The sequence below is a fragment of the Apus apus genome, chromosome 3, assembly GCF_020740795.1.
Source record: "Apus apus isolate bApuApu2 chromosome 3, bApuApu2.pri.cur, whole genome shotgun sequence".
In the NCBI taxonomy this organism is placed as follows: domain Eukaryota; kingdom Metazoa; phylum Chordata; class Aves; order Apodiformes; family Apodidae; genus Apus; species Apus apus.
In genome coordinates this window covers 110,842,582-110,862,992 of record NC_067284.1, presented here as the reverse complement: position 1 = coordinate 110,862,992, position 20,411 = coordinate 110,842,582, and the positions used below count along the sequence as shown (strand labels likewise).

General features: G+C 43.5%; 1 protein-coding gene across 1 annotated transcript in view; it reads left to right on the top strand.

Moving 5' to 3' along the window:
• Positions 1-13,274, top strand: part of MFSD2B (MFSD2 lysolipid transporter B, sphingolipid) — a 31,724-nt gene extending 18,450 nt beyond the window's left edge. The window contains exons 7-13 of the mRNA XM_051615701.1: positions 1,061-1,151; positions 1,246-1,367; positions 3,307-3,390; positions 5,964-6,044; positions 10,148-10,257; positions 11,506-11,649; positions 13,050-13,274. Of these exons, the coding sequence (XP_051471661.1) occupies positions 1,061-1,151; positions 1,246-1,367; positions 3,307-3,390; positions 5,964-6,044; positions 10,148-10,257; positions 11,506-11,649; positions 13,050-13,230 (813 nt within the window). The 3' untranslated portion in view covers positions 13,231-13,274. The remainder of the gene's footprint in view (positions 1-1,060; positions 1,152-1,245; positions 1,368-3,306; positions 3,391-5,963; positions 6,045-10,147; positions 10,258-11,505; positions 11,650-13,049) is intronic.
• Positions 13,275-20,411: the final 7,137 nt, after the last annotated feature.

Sequence of the window (20,411 nt, the reverse complement as noted above, 5' to 3'; positions counted from 1 at the left end):
TCCTTTGTTTAACCAAGTCCCTTTCTGAAATGTAAGTATCTTGACAAAAGCTGTTGTATTGAAGACTGTCTATACTTACACTACCTTTGCATCTATACTAATTAACTTTAAATTTGGGAGTGCATTCTCATAATTATTTGCTTATTTTCCAGCTGCATCTAGATTTAAAATACATTTATTTACAACAAGTAACATAATTTGGAATTCAGTTTTTCTATCAAATAATCATTAAGTCATAAAGCTCTATAACCAGTACTTGTTTTATCTTTGATAACATAGCATGAAATAAATTATTACAGAATCCTAAAGCAAAATAATTTTTGTAAGCTTTATTCAAAAGTCAGAGCTGTAATCAGAGTTAGAACCAATAAATATGTTCTGATGACGTGGGAAGTATCCTTGGAGGCTTGGATCCCCTGGCTAAGAAGAAGCAAGGATTTCTGAATTTGCTTGAATATTTCATCAAGTATCTGGGAAAACAAACATGCAAGCTACCATACTCTTAAAGCATTGAGATGAAAGAGTGATTTCTAAAATTCATTAGTGCCTAAAGAAAATTGCCGTTATAATGTATAAATGCAGTAACTGTAGCAATTGTATTTACATCAGAACTGAGGCCTTTCCTACCCAGCATGAAGATACTGGTTGCAGTCTGTGTAGCTAAATAAGCTGGATTCACTAAAAATCAGAATCTCTATGGATTCACTCTATGGATTCTTCAGACCTTTGATAGATGACTGTGTCTGTCTATAGCTAGTCTCACCATAAGCAAATTTTAAAAACATTCATGTTGACAACACAGTAGTCCTTTTGTTCACATCTTCTTTTTTCTTTCAAGAAATATGTATTTATGTGCCCTGGATTTATCCTAAAGGAGGTGTTGTTTATAAATGAGCTGCAGAAGTGAACATTTTTCAGAGAAGTGAAAGCCAGGCAGTCGGCTGCATGTAGACCAGCATTTCTTCATCTGCAAATGACTCACCAGAAAGAGACTGAAATGTTCATAATGACTTGTCACTCTCCTGTCACCATTTCAAATGTGTCTCCTTTCTTTTCCAAGGCAAAGGTTTATATGATTGCAGCAGGGGTCATAGGAGGTGTGTACCTTCTGGGAATTGTAATTCTTTTTCTTGGAGTGAAGGAAAGAGATGGTAAGATATAACTAAATATGCCTAGATTTAATAATTGTTATTTCACATTCGTCTCTGGAAAAGATTGTAACGTTATGTTTTCTGCTCCTTTTAGATCCTTATGCCTTCGATTCAGACAGAGCAATTCCTTTTTGTAAGGGGCTTGGACTCACCATGAAACATGGTCCATATGTGAAGCTTACAGCCTCATTTCTTCTCATCTCGACAGCAGTTCAGGTAACTTCAGGCTCTCCAAGTCTGTGAGCTGGCCTCATTCCAGTCCCAGCATGGGAGAGCCTGTGGCAGCTAAAATGCAAATAACCTTTGGCTGGTGACTGGAGGTGGTGATCTAGGGGGTGGGGCCTTCCCCTACAAGTCAGTAGGGAACCAGAGTCCTTTTGTGGTGCCTGGGATCCTGTGCAACTGGAGATGATTCTTTAAGATGAGAGGCAAAACCGAAGTCCTGACCATTTAAAGCTGCCTTTTCTTTTTTTTTCCCCTTTCCCCCCCCCATAAAAGGTGAGGAACCAGTCTTAGTGACCTAGATGGGGTCATTATATGTCATCTATCTACAGCCTCCTGTGCTTTCAGTTGCTTAGAGAATGCCTTTTCTCTTCTCTCTGTTCTTCTCTATAGCATGTGCCTCTTTAAACCATTGCCCCTTTCCTTTGCATAGGTGACTGCTCTCAGATAGTGGCTGAACTGGTTCTTAGGGAGCCTTGTGTAATGGAAGGCATCAGGTCAGAGTAAGATGATGTTCAGGGGCAGGAGGTCTTGCGTGTCTCTGAGCAAGACTGAGCTAATTTTCAAATGAGGACCTGCAGCTGGATGTGGCTCTTGCAAAAAGATACTCTATGTCCTCCCATAGAGAGAAGCTGTAGAAAAACTTAAGGCCCCATAGTCCAGCAGTCTTTTTAAAGCTTGATTTTTCAGCCATGTTCAACTCAGTAAATATGTTATTTTAACGTGAACCTGTACATATCAGTTTAAGTTTATTCTGAAAAGCCAGCAATATTCACATTTTTGTCAACAGACTCTTTGTCACATGAGCAATGATCAAGTGAGTATCAGGACAGTGGACAAGAACAGGGCACAAAAGAGAGCAGCACTGTGTTCACCAGGAGGCCTGGTGAGTTAGTAAGCTCCTTGGAAAGGCTGCTTAAAAGTCTCTTTGCCAAAGATCACAGAAGTTTCCTGTTGGCCTGGATTTGGGCAAAGTTAGTAGGCTGTCCTTTACAGCATCTGTAACTCCTTGCTTGAAGGCCCAAGGGTGAGAAACAATAGCAGAGGCATTTCTGCTTAAATCTGGGTGCTGCAGGAGCTGTGAGCAACAGCAGAGACAGGAAAAAGATGAGAGGTCAATTATGGTCCAGGTCCTTCCAGCATCTAACCCCTCAATAAGGACACAGTGCACATCTGGTTGCTGGCAGCCAACCCCCTGGAGTGGAAAAGATCTTCTGTCAGTCCATAGCTCTATTTTTCTGTTTCTGCAAACTGAAAGGAATGGTGAGGAGGAAGCTGGAAGCTGCATTGCTCCAGTTCGACCAGCATGAGCATATCCTGGTGTTCAGAACCCCACTGAGTTCTGCAAAAACACGGTGGCAGTGGCTTTGTCAGTCATTCTAACACAGTGCAGCTAGATCCTCCCATCCAGGGAGACCCAAAGCTGCAAAGGTTGTGCACAAAATCATCAGTCAGCTGCTTTGCTACAGGAAGTTGGCATGAGTTTAGCTGCAGCTGAAGAGTAACTTGTTTCAGAGTCAGGCCTTCTGGTCAAAGATTTAGAGCATTGCTATGGGAAAGGAAGGGCAATTCCTTGCAGTGGTGTGCAGCTGTGGCCGTGACAACTGCACAAGGCAATTGGAACATGGGCAATAAAGCTTTTAGACAGAATCCTCTCATAAGGCAGTTCCTGTTTTGGTCATTTTTAAGCTGTATTGGGTGTATAGTTTACCTCTTGCTTGCCCCAATACTATTGGCATGTTATTCCAGTGATAGCTGGAGAGTTTTTGCTTCTTTGAACTGTTGCAAAGGAGGGAAGACCGAGACTCCCAAATGCCACATTTAACAAATCAGTCACCAGTTGTGTTTGGCTAGTATGCAGTGTGATGTCATTTTGGTATTTTTAAATTTTCCTTTATTTTTTGTCTGTCACCAAATGTCTTTGATTCAACAGCTGGAGCAGAGCAACTTTGTCCTGTTCTGCACTCATGCTGCTGATCTACGCAATCACTTCCAGTATTTGGTGGTGACCATCTTGGTGAGTTGCCCTTCTTTCCCATGTTTTTACCTGATAGCTTGTTCTCACTGGTTTTGGGCACAAAATAACAGAAGGAGAGTTTTGTGTCTAGACAGAGTTGTTAAGAAGCTACGTTAACTTTTGCATTGCCTGTTTAAAATAAAGATCGTGTTCCCTACTGCACTTCTGGAAAAAACATGCTTTGCAGCTTTTAATTCTTTCCTTGTTGCTGTTACCTGTAGTTCACTTTCTAATTCTATAAAGGGCAAAAGCTGCTGCCAGAAAGGAGGTCTGGAGTTTTAGCACCTTCTTCCCTTGCCTCTCAGTCTGATATGCTGAAAATTAAACAACTTTAATCTGTGTATTCATACACACGAGCCTTCTGGGCTGGGCAGCTTGCAAGGATAAATATTTAAAATGTCCAGAGATATGAAGATTCCTCTCTGGAGCAACTGGAAGTGTGAGAAAAAGATTCATTTACAGAAACTTTTTCCTTGACATGCAGGGGTAGAATTCTGCTTGTTTAGATGATATTTGTAACTCAGTTACCCACTGCTCCTGTATTGCATGATTTACTTTATGATTATAAAATATATAAATAGGCACTGGAATAGGTTCTCCAGGGAGGCTGTGGATGCCCCCTCCCTGGAGGTGTTCAAGGCCAGGTTGGATGAGGCTTGTGCAGCCTGGTCTAGTGTGGAGTGTCCCTGCTCATAACAGGGGGGTTGGAACCTGATGGTCATTAAGGTCCCTTCCAACCTTCCCCGTTCAACGATTCTGTGATTTTAAGCAGTATTAGTTGAAAACTTCCATTTTCATCCTTTTGACCAAAGTCCTTTTAACACAAGCAGAACATTTAATGTTGCATAATTGCTGGGGTGTGCATGTGCTGCACTTTTGAAATATTTTGTAGAGAACTTACCTACCATATAGAATACTGCAGCAGTCGTTTTTGGGGAAGCAGCTGCAGGATTTCTGACCCATTTGTCACAGAGGCTTTGTGGAACCATCTAAGGAGAACTTCATTTCCACTTCTTGGTCCCAGCCTCCCACCCTTTATACCTCTTCTCAATTCTTCCTTTCCCACATAATAAGGCAGATCTTTTTCAATTATTAAAACAGAAGTGGTGGAGAGCAGGGGATGACTGTTGTGTGTCTTGAGGCTCTGCAAGTAATGGACATGAAGAAGAGAGATAAGAGACTGTAGAGTTAAAATCAGTAAAGAGCAGACTATAACTGTAAAAGGGAGATAACATTTGAATTTCGGGTAATTATAAGACTGTAATTAGTAGCAATACTTCAGCTCATCAGTACTATGTTGCCAGTAGTTGTTGCTGCAACCAGGTGAACATTACAGTGTATGAAATGGTAATGTAATCTGTGAGAGACTATTTCATACAATGATAGAATGCTTTGGGTTGGAAGGGACCTTAAAGATTATCTAGGTCCAGCCCCCCTGCATGGCAGGGAGAACTTCCAGTAGATCAGATTGCTCCAAACCCCATCCAACCTGGCCTTGAACACTTCCAGGGATGGGGCAGCCACAACTTCCCTGGGCAACCTGTTCCTACCTAAATCTACCCTCTTTCAGCTTGAAACTATTCTGCCTCATCCTATCACTCCACGCCCTTAAAAAAGCCCCTCCCCAGTTTTCCTGTAGCCCCTTCGGGTACTGGAAGGCTGCTATAAGTTTTCCCTGGAGTCTTCTCCTCTGCAGGCTGAACTCTCTCAGCCTGTCTTCATAGCAGAGGTGCTCCAGCCCTCTGATCATCTTTGTGGCCTTCCTCTAGACTCTGTCCAAGAGCTCCATTTCCTTGTTATGTTGGGGGCTCCAGAATCGGACACAGACTGCAGGTGGGCTCTCATGAGTGCAGAGCAGAGGAGCAGAATCCCCTCCCTTGCCCTGCTGGCCATGCTTCTTTTGATGCAGCCCAGGACACATTTGGCTTTCTGGGCTGCGAGTGCACATTGCTGGCTCCTGTTGAGCTTCTCATCAACCAACACCCCTAAGTCCTTTTCCTCAGGATACCTCTACATCCATTCTCCCCCCAAGCTGTACTTGTGCTTGGGATTGCCTCAACCCTCATGCAGGGCCTTGCACTTGGCCTTTTTGAACTTGAACGAGTTGGCACTCTCCAGCCTGTTAAGGTCCCTCTAGATGGCATTTTATTTCTCTTACAAGGTGCTCCTAGGAATAAACATGTAATATGGGATATGTATTCCAAGTATATCTGCAGGTGAGTGTATCTTGTGCTTCAGCTTTCTTCCTGTACAGTGGGGTGCTGCTTAATTCACTTATAGTTTGTCAGTTTCAGATAATGAGGCAAAAGGCATTAGCACCAAGTATGACTATTTGAAAAATGCTTGAACTTTAATGACTGGATCTTGCATAGCTTTAACTGCTGTGGCTTACATTAGGAACAGGAAATTTTAAAACACTGCAGAAAATCAAAGGATGAGGAGAAACAGCAATCTGCAAGTTCCCCCTCCTTTGATACTGTACTAGACAAAAAGATGTCTGTGAGTTCTACAGCTGAAGAAGACGGTGGCAGTAAGCACAGCACAGATGGTTGTTTGTTTTATGTCAATTGTAGGTATCAGCAGCTGTGAGCATTCCCTTCTGGCAGAAGTTTCAGCAGAGGTTTGGCAAGAAGTGTGCAGCATGTGGGATTTCGGTAAGCAAATCCTTGGATTTGCTTGTGGTCACTTCGTTTGACAACTTGAGCCACTTCAGGAGTTCTTTCAAGTACTTATAACCTCAAGCAACATGAAATCTGCTACGTTTAAGAGTTTGGTTTAAATTGTTGCATCAAAATTCAGTCAGATTCCAAGTTCCCATGCGAAACTTTTGAGAAATGGATTGATGCTGAAGGGAGGTTCCCAGTTTACTTAAGAATCTGCAGAAGCTCTGCATGTGACTGCTCTCAGAAGTGAACCCCAAAGAGGTTTTATAAACTCAGATTGACAAGTTATCTGTTATATAAGGCTTGTTTTGTCTTGGTAAATACTGCTTAGTTGACAGCATCTGTAATTCAGTCACAGAGGAGGAAACAGAAGTCTGTTACGTGTTTTTCTCTAGAGATTTAAGAAGGCAGGGTGCCCACATCCCTCTGAGTGGAGATGGACAGTTAGTGAAGTAAAGAAATAGGTGACCTACCTGAGAAAAGAAGCCTATTTTAACTTGGACACAGCTCTGCAAAGCCAGCTCAGCAAGCCTACCCTTGTCTCTAATGGATTATTTCAAGTCCTTCACTTAGTGCAGACAGCAGCAATTTTCTGTCATCATCCTCAGTGAGTCATTGTATAAACCTGGTCCTCCCCATTTTTCCCCTGTTTACCTTCAATTACTGATGAAAGAGGAAAGAAAAATTGTCTGCCTTGTGCACAACAAAGCATGAGGACTTGGAAAGTGGAGCCTGAATCCGTATGTCAAAATCTGAACAAAGCTGAAAAGTTTAGGTCTGGTGACAATTGTTGAATATAATTGAACAGTTATAATTTTTGGAAATAAAATGTGTGTGTTGGGATGACTTCCAAAGAATCTGAAGTAACTTTTAAAAACCCAAGTTCCAAATGTGCTGAATTGTTGTGTGTTTTGAAGTAGGCATCTGGAATCCAAGTCCTACCCTCATTTCTTTTTACCACTTGAGCAAAGAGAGTTGCCAAAAGCAGTATTGGACCATGACTGCACCAGGGAATGCAGATTCCCTCTGTAGGAAATTTCCTCCTCTGTCTGTTTGGCTATGAAAAATGCTGTCTTCAACCAACTTGGCTCTATAAATTTAGTTCAACGTGACTGGAAAGCCTGTCAGCACCTCTGTAAACACGCTTTAACTTAATTTTACAGTTGAGTTGCTTGACTGCATTTTAGTCTTAAGTGGGGGCTGGGATGAAAAAAAGCCACCTCTCTATTTCACCTTGTAGACATTTCTCAAGGGACTCCGTGTGCTCAGTGATGGATTTTGTGCCTGGTAATGCATCACAGGGGCTTCCTATCCTACCTCCTTGTGTGATCTATACAACTAATCTGTTCTCTCTCACTGTGGAAAAAAAAAATCACATCATTTAGGGCTCCTTTGTTTGTCACTGGGGAATCTCCTTCTGGAAGGGAAGAAGACAGGGGAGGAAACAAGGTGTTGTTTTTTTTCTCCAAAACCTTACCCACGTTTCAAGGTGAAAATGTCATTTGAAATTCAGTTTTCTGAAAAAAAATATTCACACTGCTTCAGACTAATTTTTTGCTGTTAAGGTGGTTCTATGTTGAAGAGCCCCCTGAAAAAGTATAGAAGGCAGGATAGGTAAGTAGCTACCAAGAATCTTGGCTTCCTTCCACTGATACTGCTCCCTCTTTACTCATTCTTCCACAAAAGATGACCAACAGTTCAAGTACTGACTAAGTATCTAAACTTCCTAGAAGTTTAAAGCCTAGACTTTCTGGATTTACAGGGTCATACCCAAGCAGGATCCTTGATAGCATTTTTCCCATGATCAGGTTGGTGCACAGGCTAGAAATTATACTTTTCTGTTCATTTTGTCCTGCTTATAAGTGCTGTGTTCCTTTAGGTTGTTTGCTCTGCCCTCACGGGGCAAAGGTTGAGCTTGCAATCAGTAATTCTCTCAGCTGGTAACTGGAGGTGAAGTTGCCATGAGAAGTTTTAAGCATGGCAGCTTGTTGGTTCATGGTTTTGCCAAGGTGTCTAAAAGAGGAAGATTACTCTCTTTCACAACTCTAGCTTCCATCCTAGCTAATAATAAATTCTGGCTGTGTTTTTCTTGCAGGATTTAATATAAAATAACAATTACAAAAATAATCAAAAAATGCCCCCATCTTTTCACCCTCCCACACGTTCGCAATTGCGTATTTGCCACCTGTGCAGCACAGAGGCAGGCCCTTGGTTGAATCCTGGCTGTGCAGCCCCTTTTCCACTCTCCCATCCCTGTTTCCACTCCCATCCTAGCTGCACCTTTCCCTCATTTGCCCTTTGTCCTGTGCTGCTGCACAGGCCAGTACCACCTTTAGCATCCCGGCAGGATCGCTTTCCCTTCGTGCTGCCGGGGAATGGATGGAAGACACAGGGTCCCTGTGGGACATGTTTTCTGCCTGGGGGGGGGGCAGCCCCGTGCCGAGGGAGCAGGGTGCCAACAGCAGAGTGTTTGTTTTACAAGTGGGAAAGAAAGAGATGCATTAGGGGTTTTATTGCAGCAGGAACACTGGCCCCATGGTCGCACTGCCCTTGCGTGAGCGAGACTCCAGGGCATCGCAGCCTCAGTCCTGCGGGCTGAGCTCCTCTTTCAGGAGCAAATTACAGCTACAATGGTTGTTATTATTATTGATCTAGAATTTTGTTTAAGTGCTTTGGTTTCTGAGCGGGTGCTTCACGTGGAGCACAAGGCGGTCATAAAGCTGCTTATAGGCAGCATAAAATCCTGTATTGCTGGAGTGCTCTCTTGTGGTGAAATAACAATTTTGCCACAAGATTGCACTCTAATGCAAGGATTATCTGCCCCTGCTGGGAACCTGCAGTCAGGAAAGGTTATTTTCTGCCTCCTTAGGCTAGGAGCAAATGCTTTAGATTGGAAATGCATTTAAAACATAAACATAATGGATTAGACTCCAGGACTCCCAGAATCACTTATCATACAGAACTGTAAATAGCAGTGCTTAGGGGAATCACTCTCTGTGAAAGCTCTTCTCATGCCCTCAACTCCCAAGCTGCAAGTATAGAGGATTGAAACACTTAATGTTAAACTAATCCCCCACCATTAAAAAGCTCTGTAGATAAGCCCCTGCTTCTGGATTCTACATGTGCTGTGCCCACGGTTCACAGGCGTGGGAGGTGGAGCATGTGATGGGTACAGGACAGCTGGCCTGCATGCATTCAATCAGCATTTTGAACAGTGGATTTTCAATCCTCTAAGCCCATTGATTCAAGTTGAAGTTGAGAAAATCTGGTGGGTTTAAGTACTGCCAGAAAACAAATCCTGAGCCTCTCAAGGTAGTTTGGTTTTGAGGGTAGCCTTAGAAACTTGTGCTCTGTCGTGAGCATAGCTGGCTGTGTGGAGTGGGAGTAAACCACACAGCCTTCCTGGTTTTGGTTATTGCCAAGAACCCTGATTGCTTTAAGGCTGTCACAGTAAATGAAGGTGTGAGCAAACTCCTCTTCCTTCAAAATTCAAGATGATCTGTGAAGCAGGATATTTACAGCTTAAAATTACCATTGAACCCCAGCCCCTCCCCTTGACATGCAGTGATGCTGTTTCAAGACTTTGTCTCTAATACTTTATTTAACAATTTAAATTAAATAGTTTCACTGGCCTAGAGTTAGAAACTGGTGTTTGGTCAACTCTGTCACTAAATTGCCAGAAAAATCTTAGCAGAAGCTGATTAGCAATCTTACAAGAGGTATCTGGGCACAGTTTGGGAACTAGCTCACTTCACATAAAAGCTTCACACTTCACACTGGCTCTTCACATAAAATAATTTATATGTTTAGGAGTATGATTGTGACCAGGGTTTGACAGTTTGCCTCATGACTGATAAATAGGGTCTGTTTAATTTACTAGTGGTTACATCAGAGAAGGCACTACCACGGCTTGTCCCATTTTTCTGGATAAGTACAGATGGTCTCAGGGCTCCTTGGAAATGCCATTTCACCAAAATGCTGAAGTGTTTGGTGTTGCTGTGCATGAACTGTTTCATCACACAATCTTATATTTTGAAGGGAACAATGAGCAGTGCATACTGTAAGTGAGATGTACTGTTTTTCTTCTTCCTCAGTGGATGATTCCTTTTGCAGTCATGCTAGTGACTATTCCAAACGTGATCCTGGCCTACTTCGTGGCCTTTGTCTCTGGTCTGAGCATTGCAGCATCTCTTCTGTTGCCATGGTAGGTGAGTTTTATATTTGAGGTGGGGAATGGGTATATATCTATGTTACATGTCTGCCTGCATGGAATTTGCTTCCAAAAGAGGCAGAATTTGGCAAGAGTCACTTCTTCCGTTAATCTCTTTCTGCCTTTTTAACAGAGACTATTTGCAATGATGTGACTTTTGTTGCCCTGTTCTTAGCACATTACATCTACTGTGACTGCTCTTTGTACTCCAGAGTATGTAGATGAATCCATAACCTAAGTAGCTATAAAACTTGTGATAACAGTAAATCAGTTGCTTAGGTTTGGCTTCTAACAGAACTGCAGTAATGATAAACTTCAACAAATCAATTAATGCTCAGTAATTAAGAAAGTAGCAGAGGAAATGTAAGCCAAGATATGGATCCCTGCTTGAGGAGGCCTCTGTTATAAATCAAATGACCCAAGGATATGATTAAAAGAAACCAAGAATTTAGGGTCCTTTGCTCATGAGGACTGAACATATGTGGGGGAAGAATACTCATGGATGAGCAAGATGGGACATTTCCTCTCCAGAGGAAATTATTATTATTCAGGTCAAATTGACCAGAAAGCAAGACTGTTGCTGAAAGTTGTTTTGCATTGCTCATTTGTACAATGCCCTGAAAACTCCAAGAGATCATGGAAACATAGTTTGAAATAAGCTGTCAGACAACATAAGCTTTTCTGCACAGAAGGTGAGAAGCCCTTTTTTCCAACAGTAAATCATGACATATTTTGGAAATAAAACGTTGATTGACAATTGACATTTGAGCAGTTTCCATTCTGATTCCCCCTCACCAAATTCAGTCTCTTTGAAGTAGAGATGGAATAGGCCTCATTGATTGTTGAAAATTTTGATAGCTTGTCAAAAAGAGTTATTTCAGAGTGAAACTATTCAGAGATTCAGAGTCCCTTGAAATCTTAAGAAACGTGTTTTGTTGTTCTTTTTTTAATACCACAACTTCTGTTTGGAATGACAGTCAGTCTAAAGAATTCTGTCACCTCCCAGCAAGTGTTTGATGGTTTTATCAGCTGGTTTTCTACTTTGTAATACTTGGCCATGTGTTTCTTACATGGATTTTTGCCCTCATGCTCAGCAGTGGGACTTTTCAAACTGCGCTCTTTCATGTGCATGACTAGATCAATCAGAATTTAAAAAGGGAGGAGGGATGTACTCTGTTAGTGAGTTTGGACTTTGAGAAGAGATTTGGTCTTGAGTTTTTCTTTTATCTTGCTCATCTCCAGGTCGATGCTGCCTGATGTCGTTGATAACTTTCGCCTGCAGAATCCTCATGGAAAAGGACACGAAACCATTTTCTATTCTTCTTACGTTTTCTTTACCAAGATGTCAGCAGGAATCGGCTTAGGAATTTCTGCAGGAAGCCTGGAGTAAGTAACACTGTGTTTCCTCTTAGTGGATCTACTCTGAAAGCATTCTGAGGTTACTTCACCTTTACCCTGAGGTGTTAATTGCCTTTTTGTCCTGAGCCTGAAAGTGCCAGCAGCTCCAGATGGCTGACCACTAAAGATGGGATTCTTATCATCTAGGTCAGACCACTGAGCACTGTCCTGTTTCAGTACAGAAAGACCTGACTTCCCTTTAGATTTTCCTCTTTCCATATTGCTCAAGTAAATTTTATCAGCTTATATGATTAAAGAGCTAAACATGTAAGGAGATGAAGGCTCCCCACAAATGATACAGCTGCTTCGTGCATTCCCTGTTGCACCTGGGCTAGACTCAGTATCATGGAATGGTTTTGGTTGGAAGGGACCTTTTAAGATCATCTAGTTCCAACCCCCCTACATGGTGAGGGGCACCTCCCACAAGAGTAGGTTGCTCCATACCCAATCCAACATCCAGGTGGGGTGTCAGAGAGCAGAGTAGAGGGGCAGAATCCCCTCCCTTGCCCTGCTGGCCACGCTGCTTTTGATGCAGCCCAGGACAGGGTTGGCTTTCTAGGCTTCAAGCACACATTGCCAGCTCATGTTGAGCTTCTCATCAACTAACACCCCCAAGTCCTTCTCCTCAGGGCTGTTCTCAATCCATTCTCTGCCCAACCTGTATTTGTGCTTGGGATTGCCCCAACCCAGATGCAGGGCCTTGCACAATGAGCCTGTAGGTCTTTACATGTATTGGAGTGCTTTCAGGGGTGCCTGGTGGCCTGTTCAGCATAAAAGGATCACCAGTTCCTACATGGTTTTAGGGAACTGGACACTGGTCAGAGTCAGGAACAGTCTCTTTCTCACAGCTCTGCCCATCACCTAGACCATGTCAGTTTGGAAAATGCTTTATGCTCTCCTTCCATTTTTGTCTTGTCTATTTTGACTAGACAGATTTCAAAGTGGTCAGCCATCTCCTGCCCTGCTTTTGTTCATGACCTAACAGAAAGGGCTTTTGCCTGTAGCTGCTGCAGCACACAAGCACACAGTAAACACTTAGAAAGAACTTGTCTGAAATACTATCTAGCCCTTGGCTCCAAGTTAGGTTTGGGTAACCAGAATGTTTTGCTTGAGGGCCTTCATCTGGAACTCCTAAATAACAGGCAGTGCTTGGCTGAACATTTTGGGTTTAGGAATTTTAGATGTTTCCTGCAAACACCCTCAAACAAATGGCTGCTCACCAATTTGCCCATTTTCAATTGCATTCCAGTTAGCTCCCAGCAATTTGCCAAGGCAGATATTTGTGGGAGAACACAGAAGAAGAGTGGGGAAAGGAAGGGAACCTTCAGATGAACAACTGCCTTTTAGCATTGGAGATACACACACCGCTGTTCTTTCCGTTTGTTTAGGTTTACTGGGTACAAGCCAGGGATATGCAGACAGTCCAAGGATGTGATCCTCACACTGAAGATCCTCATTGGAGTGGTCCCTGCTATCCTCATCCCTGTAGGTTTGTTTATACTTCTCTTCTACCCAATCACTGAAGAAAGTCGGAAGGAAACAAAGCTTGCCCTCCAAGTGCTGAGGTAGGTTTGGACTGACAACAAACACCAGTCACATCACCACAGCAGCTCCTTGTCATGCTGGGCCAAAAATGACTAGTTACCACCATACACCTCTAACTACACCAAAAGCACCCAACACACTATTAGTTGGAGTATTAACTGAATGGTACCATTACCAAATGCTCTAGTATCTTATCTTTGCAGTGTGACACCACCTGCTTAGAGGACCATATATCAGATATATTGGCTCATATATCTTACTTTTTTTTCTGGGGTGGCACACAAAGCACTGTTGCTGTGCAGTGTTTCCAGCCAGATTCGAAGAATATTCTACAAAGATTAAATTTCTGGAGAAAATGTGAATAGTTACAATTTACTTGTGTATAGAAGAAAATGAGATTCTTGACTGCATTCTTGGTGTTTGTGGCATATGAAAAACATCCAAACCCTTTAGAGGCGTAGGCAGAAAAGATTGTGGGAGAAAAAGAAAGGACAGCTTTGGGCTGTTCTCTCCTGTCACTCTCCCTTTTTGCCCTGTCACTCTCCTTCCCTCCCATTTCCTCCCTCTCCAAAGTAAGTCTTGCCTAGCTTAAAATCACCCACTTCTATCAAATAAAGCTTTGGTATACTGAGGACATTCAGAAGGGCAATCTGTCCTAGCAGGTGATGGACTAAATATCAAAATAAGTTGCTGCTCTGTCTCTTTTTTATTATCCCAATTTTGCTGGAGTTCAAAACTGATTTTCCTGTGAAGGGAACAATTCCAGGGTCTAATCATGAGTATCTGAGACCAATTTGTTTTCACAAACAGGGCTGCAGGTATGGCACAGTCCTCTTGGGCACAAGCTGCTTTCTTGAGGGGCAGCTGCAGACCAGAGGGGACAGCCTAAACAATCTGAAATGGGACTGGTCCCTGTCTTTAGGTATTTTAATCACTGCCCATAACAACCACCCTTTGCTGGTGGTTCTCAGAAGTTTGAGATGGCCAAACTGTAGCTTGATGAGTAGCAAGAGAAGCCTGTTTATGTATCATTTGTTCTGCCTTTAACAGAAGGAGCCATCAAAGCACAGAGAACCTGGATGACCACAAAGAGGACACCTCGATCTGAAAGCTCTGAATGCAGTGACTTTCCAGATACAGCCTCACATCCCGTGCACAAAATTTGAGACAATCTTCTGGGTCATTTCTCTGCTCACACTTTACCAAAAAGGATAAAGGATGTTTCTGACACAGTCAGTAATGAAATCAAGAGAGGAAACCACCATGCAAAATCTTTTCTAACTCCCTGTGCTGTGCTAAAAAAAAATCACAAAAGGTCAGGAATAGAAGCTGAAGGCTTGGTGGTTTTTTGTTTGCTTTTCAGTGATTAATAGAGAGCTGTGATCTCACTGCAAGAAGAGTTTCTAAGGCCTTTTAGGTCAAAGGAAAAAAAGCTTAAATGTGATGCACCAGCCAAGCTTTAACTCAAGTGATACATTTCACCCTTGGAGGCTGGGGTGGCTTTTCAACATAATCTCTCCCTATAAATTGCACACTAGCGTGTTTGGAAATCAGTTGGGAATGCTGAAGTATATACTTCACCTTCCTAAACTTAGGATTTGCTTTGTTTTGAAATGAAGCGTATCATTGATGCAGACATGTTTTGAGTGTTTTCTCACAAAGAGTTTCTCAGAAATAGGTTTTGATGAAATTTAGCTTTATCGATTTTATATGAAACAGAACCTTACGTCTCCCACGACTGAAGTTCCTTGCTTCTGAAACCTCTAAACTGATCTTTGTCAGAGAACGAGCACTTAACATTTTCAGAATCAACACGTCCACTCAGGACACCCCACAGCAGTAGTGCCTCCCAAAAATCAGACTCTGCCATTCAAATTTCTGTAAATTTTGGCCTTTAAGTAATCATGACACTCACCCACTTCCCATGCGGTGTAGGCTCTCTGCCTCACAAAACACCATGGTGTGGCTGTTAATCTCAGCTTGCACACAGTGTTTTATAATCACGAGGCTACACCTGACTTGGAAATGGGGATTTCTTTTCGGTCAGAGATGTCATCATGCTTTAGATACATTGACTGAGACCTCATTCCTACTGAGGTGCACTCTACATTCACACTGCTGAACATGTTTTGTAGATGAAGGGCACACCTAACCTCAGGGACATTCAGGAGCACCTAAGTTCAGACCTGCTCATTCTGGGCTGCTTCTGTAGCCAGTGGAGATGCAGAGACCTCCAGAGGCTGGCTCTAAGCTAGAATGTCTGGACGCTCAGGTCATAGCTAAATCTGCAGGGAGGAGGGATGAATCCAAGAGTTGGAGGCTTGTTCACCCTGAAGAAATTAGCACACTGCAAGAAAAGACACAAATTCACAGTTCACTGGCTTCACTGTAGGAGCCTGTGGGAGAGTGCCTTTATTTTGTACTAGAAGTGCCTTTGGAGGATGGCCTTGCCACTGCTCAGGAGCACTTGCAGTAGGTGTCACTGGACACAGTGACCACAAGTCATTTGCTCAGGGCCATCAGGAAAGTGACTCAGTTCTGGGACTGGAAACTGGGAAAGCTTTTACTGAAAGACACTGTGAAGTAACATCAGTGCATCCACTGAGCATCTTGTGAAGTCTGACACTGAAACCTTTTCAGGCAAGTTTGAAATCTAAGGCCTAATGAACTGTCCTCATTCAGCAAAACAACCATGAGGGAGCTTTCAAGGATATATTTTGAGTGTGCATGGGTAAGAGCTGACCCTGTTTGAGACTTCTGTTGAACTGACAGCTAAGGCTGGCTGAGGTGGTTTTGGTTTTTGTTCTTGGACAAATCAAGGTTTGTATGCCTGGGGCATATGTGTTTACAACAATAAAAACCATAAACCTGTTTACAATGTTGAGTCTGATGGAATCTGAAATAGATACTCTGCACTTTGAAGTAGGTAAGTGAAGTAGTGCTGTCACATAGCTCCAGAACATCAGAGAAAACAGTTTGGAGGGGTTGATTTATTCTGTAATATTTGCATATTCCTGAACAGTCTCCTTTAAAAACAACCAGAAGTTCTAGTAAAGGCTGTGAATGTTTTTGAATGGGGTTATGTTTTCAGCTGCTTTGAATCTGTAGCTACAAGGCAGTGGATCTGTGTCAGTTTACATAAGCTGAACGCTCAGCCCAGTGATAAAAGGGCTGCAGAAACTGCTGCCAGGGGCTGATCAGAGGAATTGGAATGTAGCTTAAGATATTATTTCTAGACCGGTTGTGCAGCCGCCTCTCAATTGCACAGCACCCAACATGGATTCAGGCTCTTGCAAGGTATATTTGTTGACTGTAAACTGTTTTCTCTGGAGACACAATGTGATATTTATCTAACAGGGATGGACTCAGTTCTCATGTTGTGTATGGTGGCTGTAACAGGAACTGCCAAAATAAGCTTCCATAGCTCAAATGTAGCAGAGTTTTGAAAGTTTCAAATATTTTGAAATCTTTTATTTGATTATCAGAGTTGTACTTTTGTTAAGAAAATGTATTTTTCTAAAGTAAAAAGAATGAAAGGGTAAGTGCAGGGTAAGATTTTTTTGTAATTTTATTTTCGTAGGGCTGGGTGTTGGTGCTGCAAAATGAACAAACCTTGCACGTTTGTATGTTCAAAACTTGGTTTTGAATGCTGTGTGTGCCTTATTTATGTTCAGAACATGTGACTGAAAGAGATTCTTATATTGACAACCATTCAGATTAAATGCTAATCTAATTAAACCTCCTGCTGTGCACTGATTGGCCCGGTTCAATCCCCAGGGGCTCTCATTTAAGTAATACCCAAACACAGTTGTAAGAATATGGGAGATGGGATTAAACCAGCTGGTTGCCTAATGGGCAGCACTTCCCCACCTGCATGCAAGCAGTTCCCGCAAATGGGTTGACACAAATAGAGGAAGAAAGGGATAATGGAGTTGGGTGTCTCTGGGTCGTCCCCCAGGAGGCAAACCATGCCCATCCCTCGCCTCTCCCTGCTGAAGGGCAGTGGTGGCAGCCCGAGCCTGCCCTACTGGGCTGACTGCTGGTCTAGTCAGTAGCTGAGCTGGTCATCAGTCTTCCAGCTTCATCCCCAGTGCAGTCACAGAATCACCAAGGCTGGAAAAGACCTGTAAGATCATCAAGTCCAGCCTATGACCTCACACCACCACATCAGCCAGACCATGGCACTCACTGCCACATCCAGCCTTTCTTTGAACACCTCCAGGGATGGTGCCTCCACCCCTTCCCTGGGCCATCCATTCCATAGTTTCTGCCTGTAAATAATGCTGGAGCCTTCCAAGGTTATACCACCCTCCCAAGCTCACTGCTGCTGATCAGCCCCCCAGCTGACCCCTTGAGTTGCTGTTCCCACCAGGCTCTGCAGGAGGGGTTGCTGGCAGCCACCAGCCCTGTCTCCTGCCAACCACCTTCTCCTGCCTTGCTCTACCTTATCTGCCCCTGAGCTTGCTGACCTGCCACGGCTTAGGTGGATTAGATCACTTGTGCTGAGTCCCCCACTTTAATAGGTGAGTGCTACCTCAAACACCTGTCCCTAGGGAGTCCCTGGAGGCCGGGACCTTCCCTGTCAGGTCACTGGGTTTTCAGGAAGGGCTCTGTAGATTTGAGTACTAATTCCTTAAGTCACTCCTGTTCCTTTTAAGAACTGCTGCTAGATTCAACCCCTGCTGCATCCTCTCGTCTTTATTCACCTTTCGCACTCTAAATTAAACAGTTGAAATGGAGAAAGTTTGTTTTAAAGACAAACGCTGCTTTTTTTGGTTCATAGTTTGTTTCTGCTGTCCTTTTTGGGCTGCAGACAGAAAACACAAAATTAAAACAACCTTCTTGAGGAGTTTCCTTAAGGGGAACTCAGGTCCTTTAAGGCCTAGTATTTGTTGTCCATCTCTTGGAAGGTGAGGAATAGAAGCAAGTTGGTTGAGGCTCATGCAGTAGGATACAGCTGGTAGCAGTCTAGTGAATAGTGTTCAATCACATACCTATTAGTTTCACATCATAGCTATGTAAAAAACAGTCTCAAAGTGCTACAATAGAGTCTTTCTCCTCAGAAAATTCCTCAACTGATTGATGAGGTCAGCTGGATTCATACAGCTGGCAGGCAAGGGAGGTAGTTTTGTTTTCCTACAATTTTTGGGATCACAAGTTCCTCATACTGCCCTGAATGCTTTTTTTTTTTAACCTTCACTCTCAGCAAGACCATGGTTCAGATACTTAGCAAGGGTGCTGAGTATTATGGTTACAAAAATGTCTATCTGTCAGAGGATTAAAGTATGAAATCAGATAGCTGTCACATCATTAAGCACCAAATCTGCTGCACAAAACAGATGCTGGCTCTGGGAGGCTTCATCCCAAAGACAAAGCAGCAGCTCTGTCCCTGAGGCTTTTTGCTGTGTTGCACCTGGGAGTTCAGTCTCTGGAGGCACAAACTGGCATGACACAGAGCTGAAAAACAACAGGAGGGGAATGGTCTTAGAGTCGTGGCACTGCAGAAAAGGTGGATCCTCAGGATCATTTCAGAGACCTGCACAGGGCAGCAGGCTCTAACCCTAACTGGAGAGCAGCAGTGCTGGTGGATGGTGGGGAAACATGAATGTCAGCTCTAGAAGTTGAAGCAGAAATAAATCTTATTTCCTGATCTATTTCTTGTCCCAAAAGATGTTAACAAGACTATGAGTTTCAGCTGCAGCCTTCAACTTTCTGCTGCACTCTGCTGTAGACAGTGAGGAAGGATTGCTCAGGCCCTGATGGTCACTTGCTCAGCCTTGGCCATGGAGGAACACTCCAGAAACCCAGCATTCATCACCTGGCAGCTTGTCTTTGCTGAGGCACATGGAATGATCTACATTCAGCAAAGGATTAACAGGATTTCCCTCTCACCTTAGGATTCTCCATGATGGACTTTCATCTCTGTTTTACTTAGAGATTGTTTTCACCTGCCTCGGGCCAACTCAGGCCACCAGCTTGTCATCATGATGGTGCAACCTGGTCTAGCGTGACTTGCTTTTCCACAAGCTGCTGAACATCTTGCTTCCATTGGGATGTACTGAATAAACTCATTTTGCTTCCCTTGCACACACAGCTGCTGTTTCACCTATTAACCAGTTTTTATCTCAACCCCACAAGTCACTCCCCCATCATGCCCAGGGGAGTGAGCTGCCTCCTGGGCTTCCACTGCAAAAGAAGCCACTTCCCACCTCCACACACAGAAGCAAGCCCAGAGGTGTTAGTGGTGGGCACAGGAGGGGAAAAAGGATCTTCCTTCTACACACTATGGATATTCCACTTTGTCCCAAACTCCACATACCTAAACTAGTGCTCACACCCTAGTAGCACCAGTGCAAAACCACGTGCAATTTCTTTGGGGAAGAAAAACGCCATGCACCAGTACAGGTTGGGGGCTGACCTGCTGGAGAGCAGTGTAGGTGAAAGGGACCTGGGGGTCATGGTAGACAGGAGGATGACCATGAGTCAGCAGTGTGCCCTTGTGGCTAAGAAGGCCAATGGCATCCTGGGGTGTATTAGAAAGGGTGTGGTTAGTAGGTCAAGAGAGGTTCTCCTCCCCCTCTATTCTGCATTGGTGAGGCCACATCTGGAATATTGTGTCCAGTTCTGGGCCCCTCAGTTCAAGAAGGACAGGGAAGTGCTTGAAAGAGTCCAGCGCAGAGCCACAAGGATGATTAAGGGAGTGGAACATCTCCCTTATGAGGAAAGGCTGAGGGAGCTGGGTCTCTTTAGTTTGGAGAAAAGGAGACTGAGGGGGGACCTCATCAATGTTTACAAATATGTAAAGGGTGAGTGTCAAGACGATGGAGTTAAGCTTTTTTCAGTGAAGACCAGTGATAGGACAAGGGGTAATGGATACAAGTTGGAGCATAGGAGGTTTAAGATGAATATCAGGAAAAATTTTTTTACTGTAAGAGTGACAGAGCACTGGAACAGGCTGCCCAGAGAGGTTGTGGAGTCTCCTTCGCTGGAGACATTCAAAACCCGCCTGGATGCCTTCCTGTGTGATGTACTCTAGGTGACCCTGCTCTGGCAGGGGGGTTGGACTAGATGATCTTTCGAGGTCCCTTCCAACCCCTAGGATTCTATGATTCTATGATTCTATGAATTCCCCAGTCGCCACTTGTAAATAACAAGGGTGTAACACTTCAGGCTTTGGCAGAAGTGAGGAAACGGGGATAACGCAG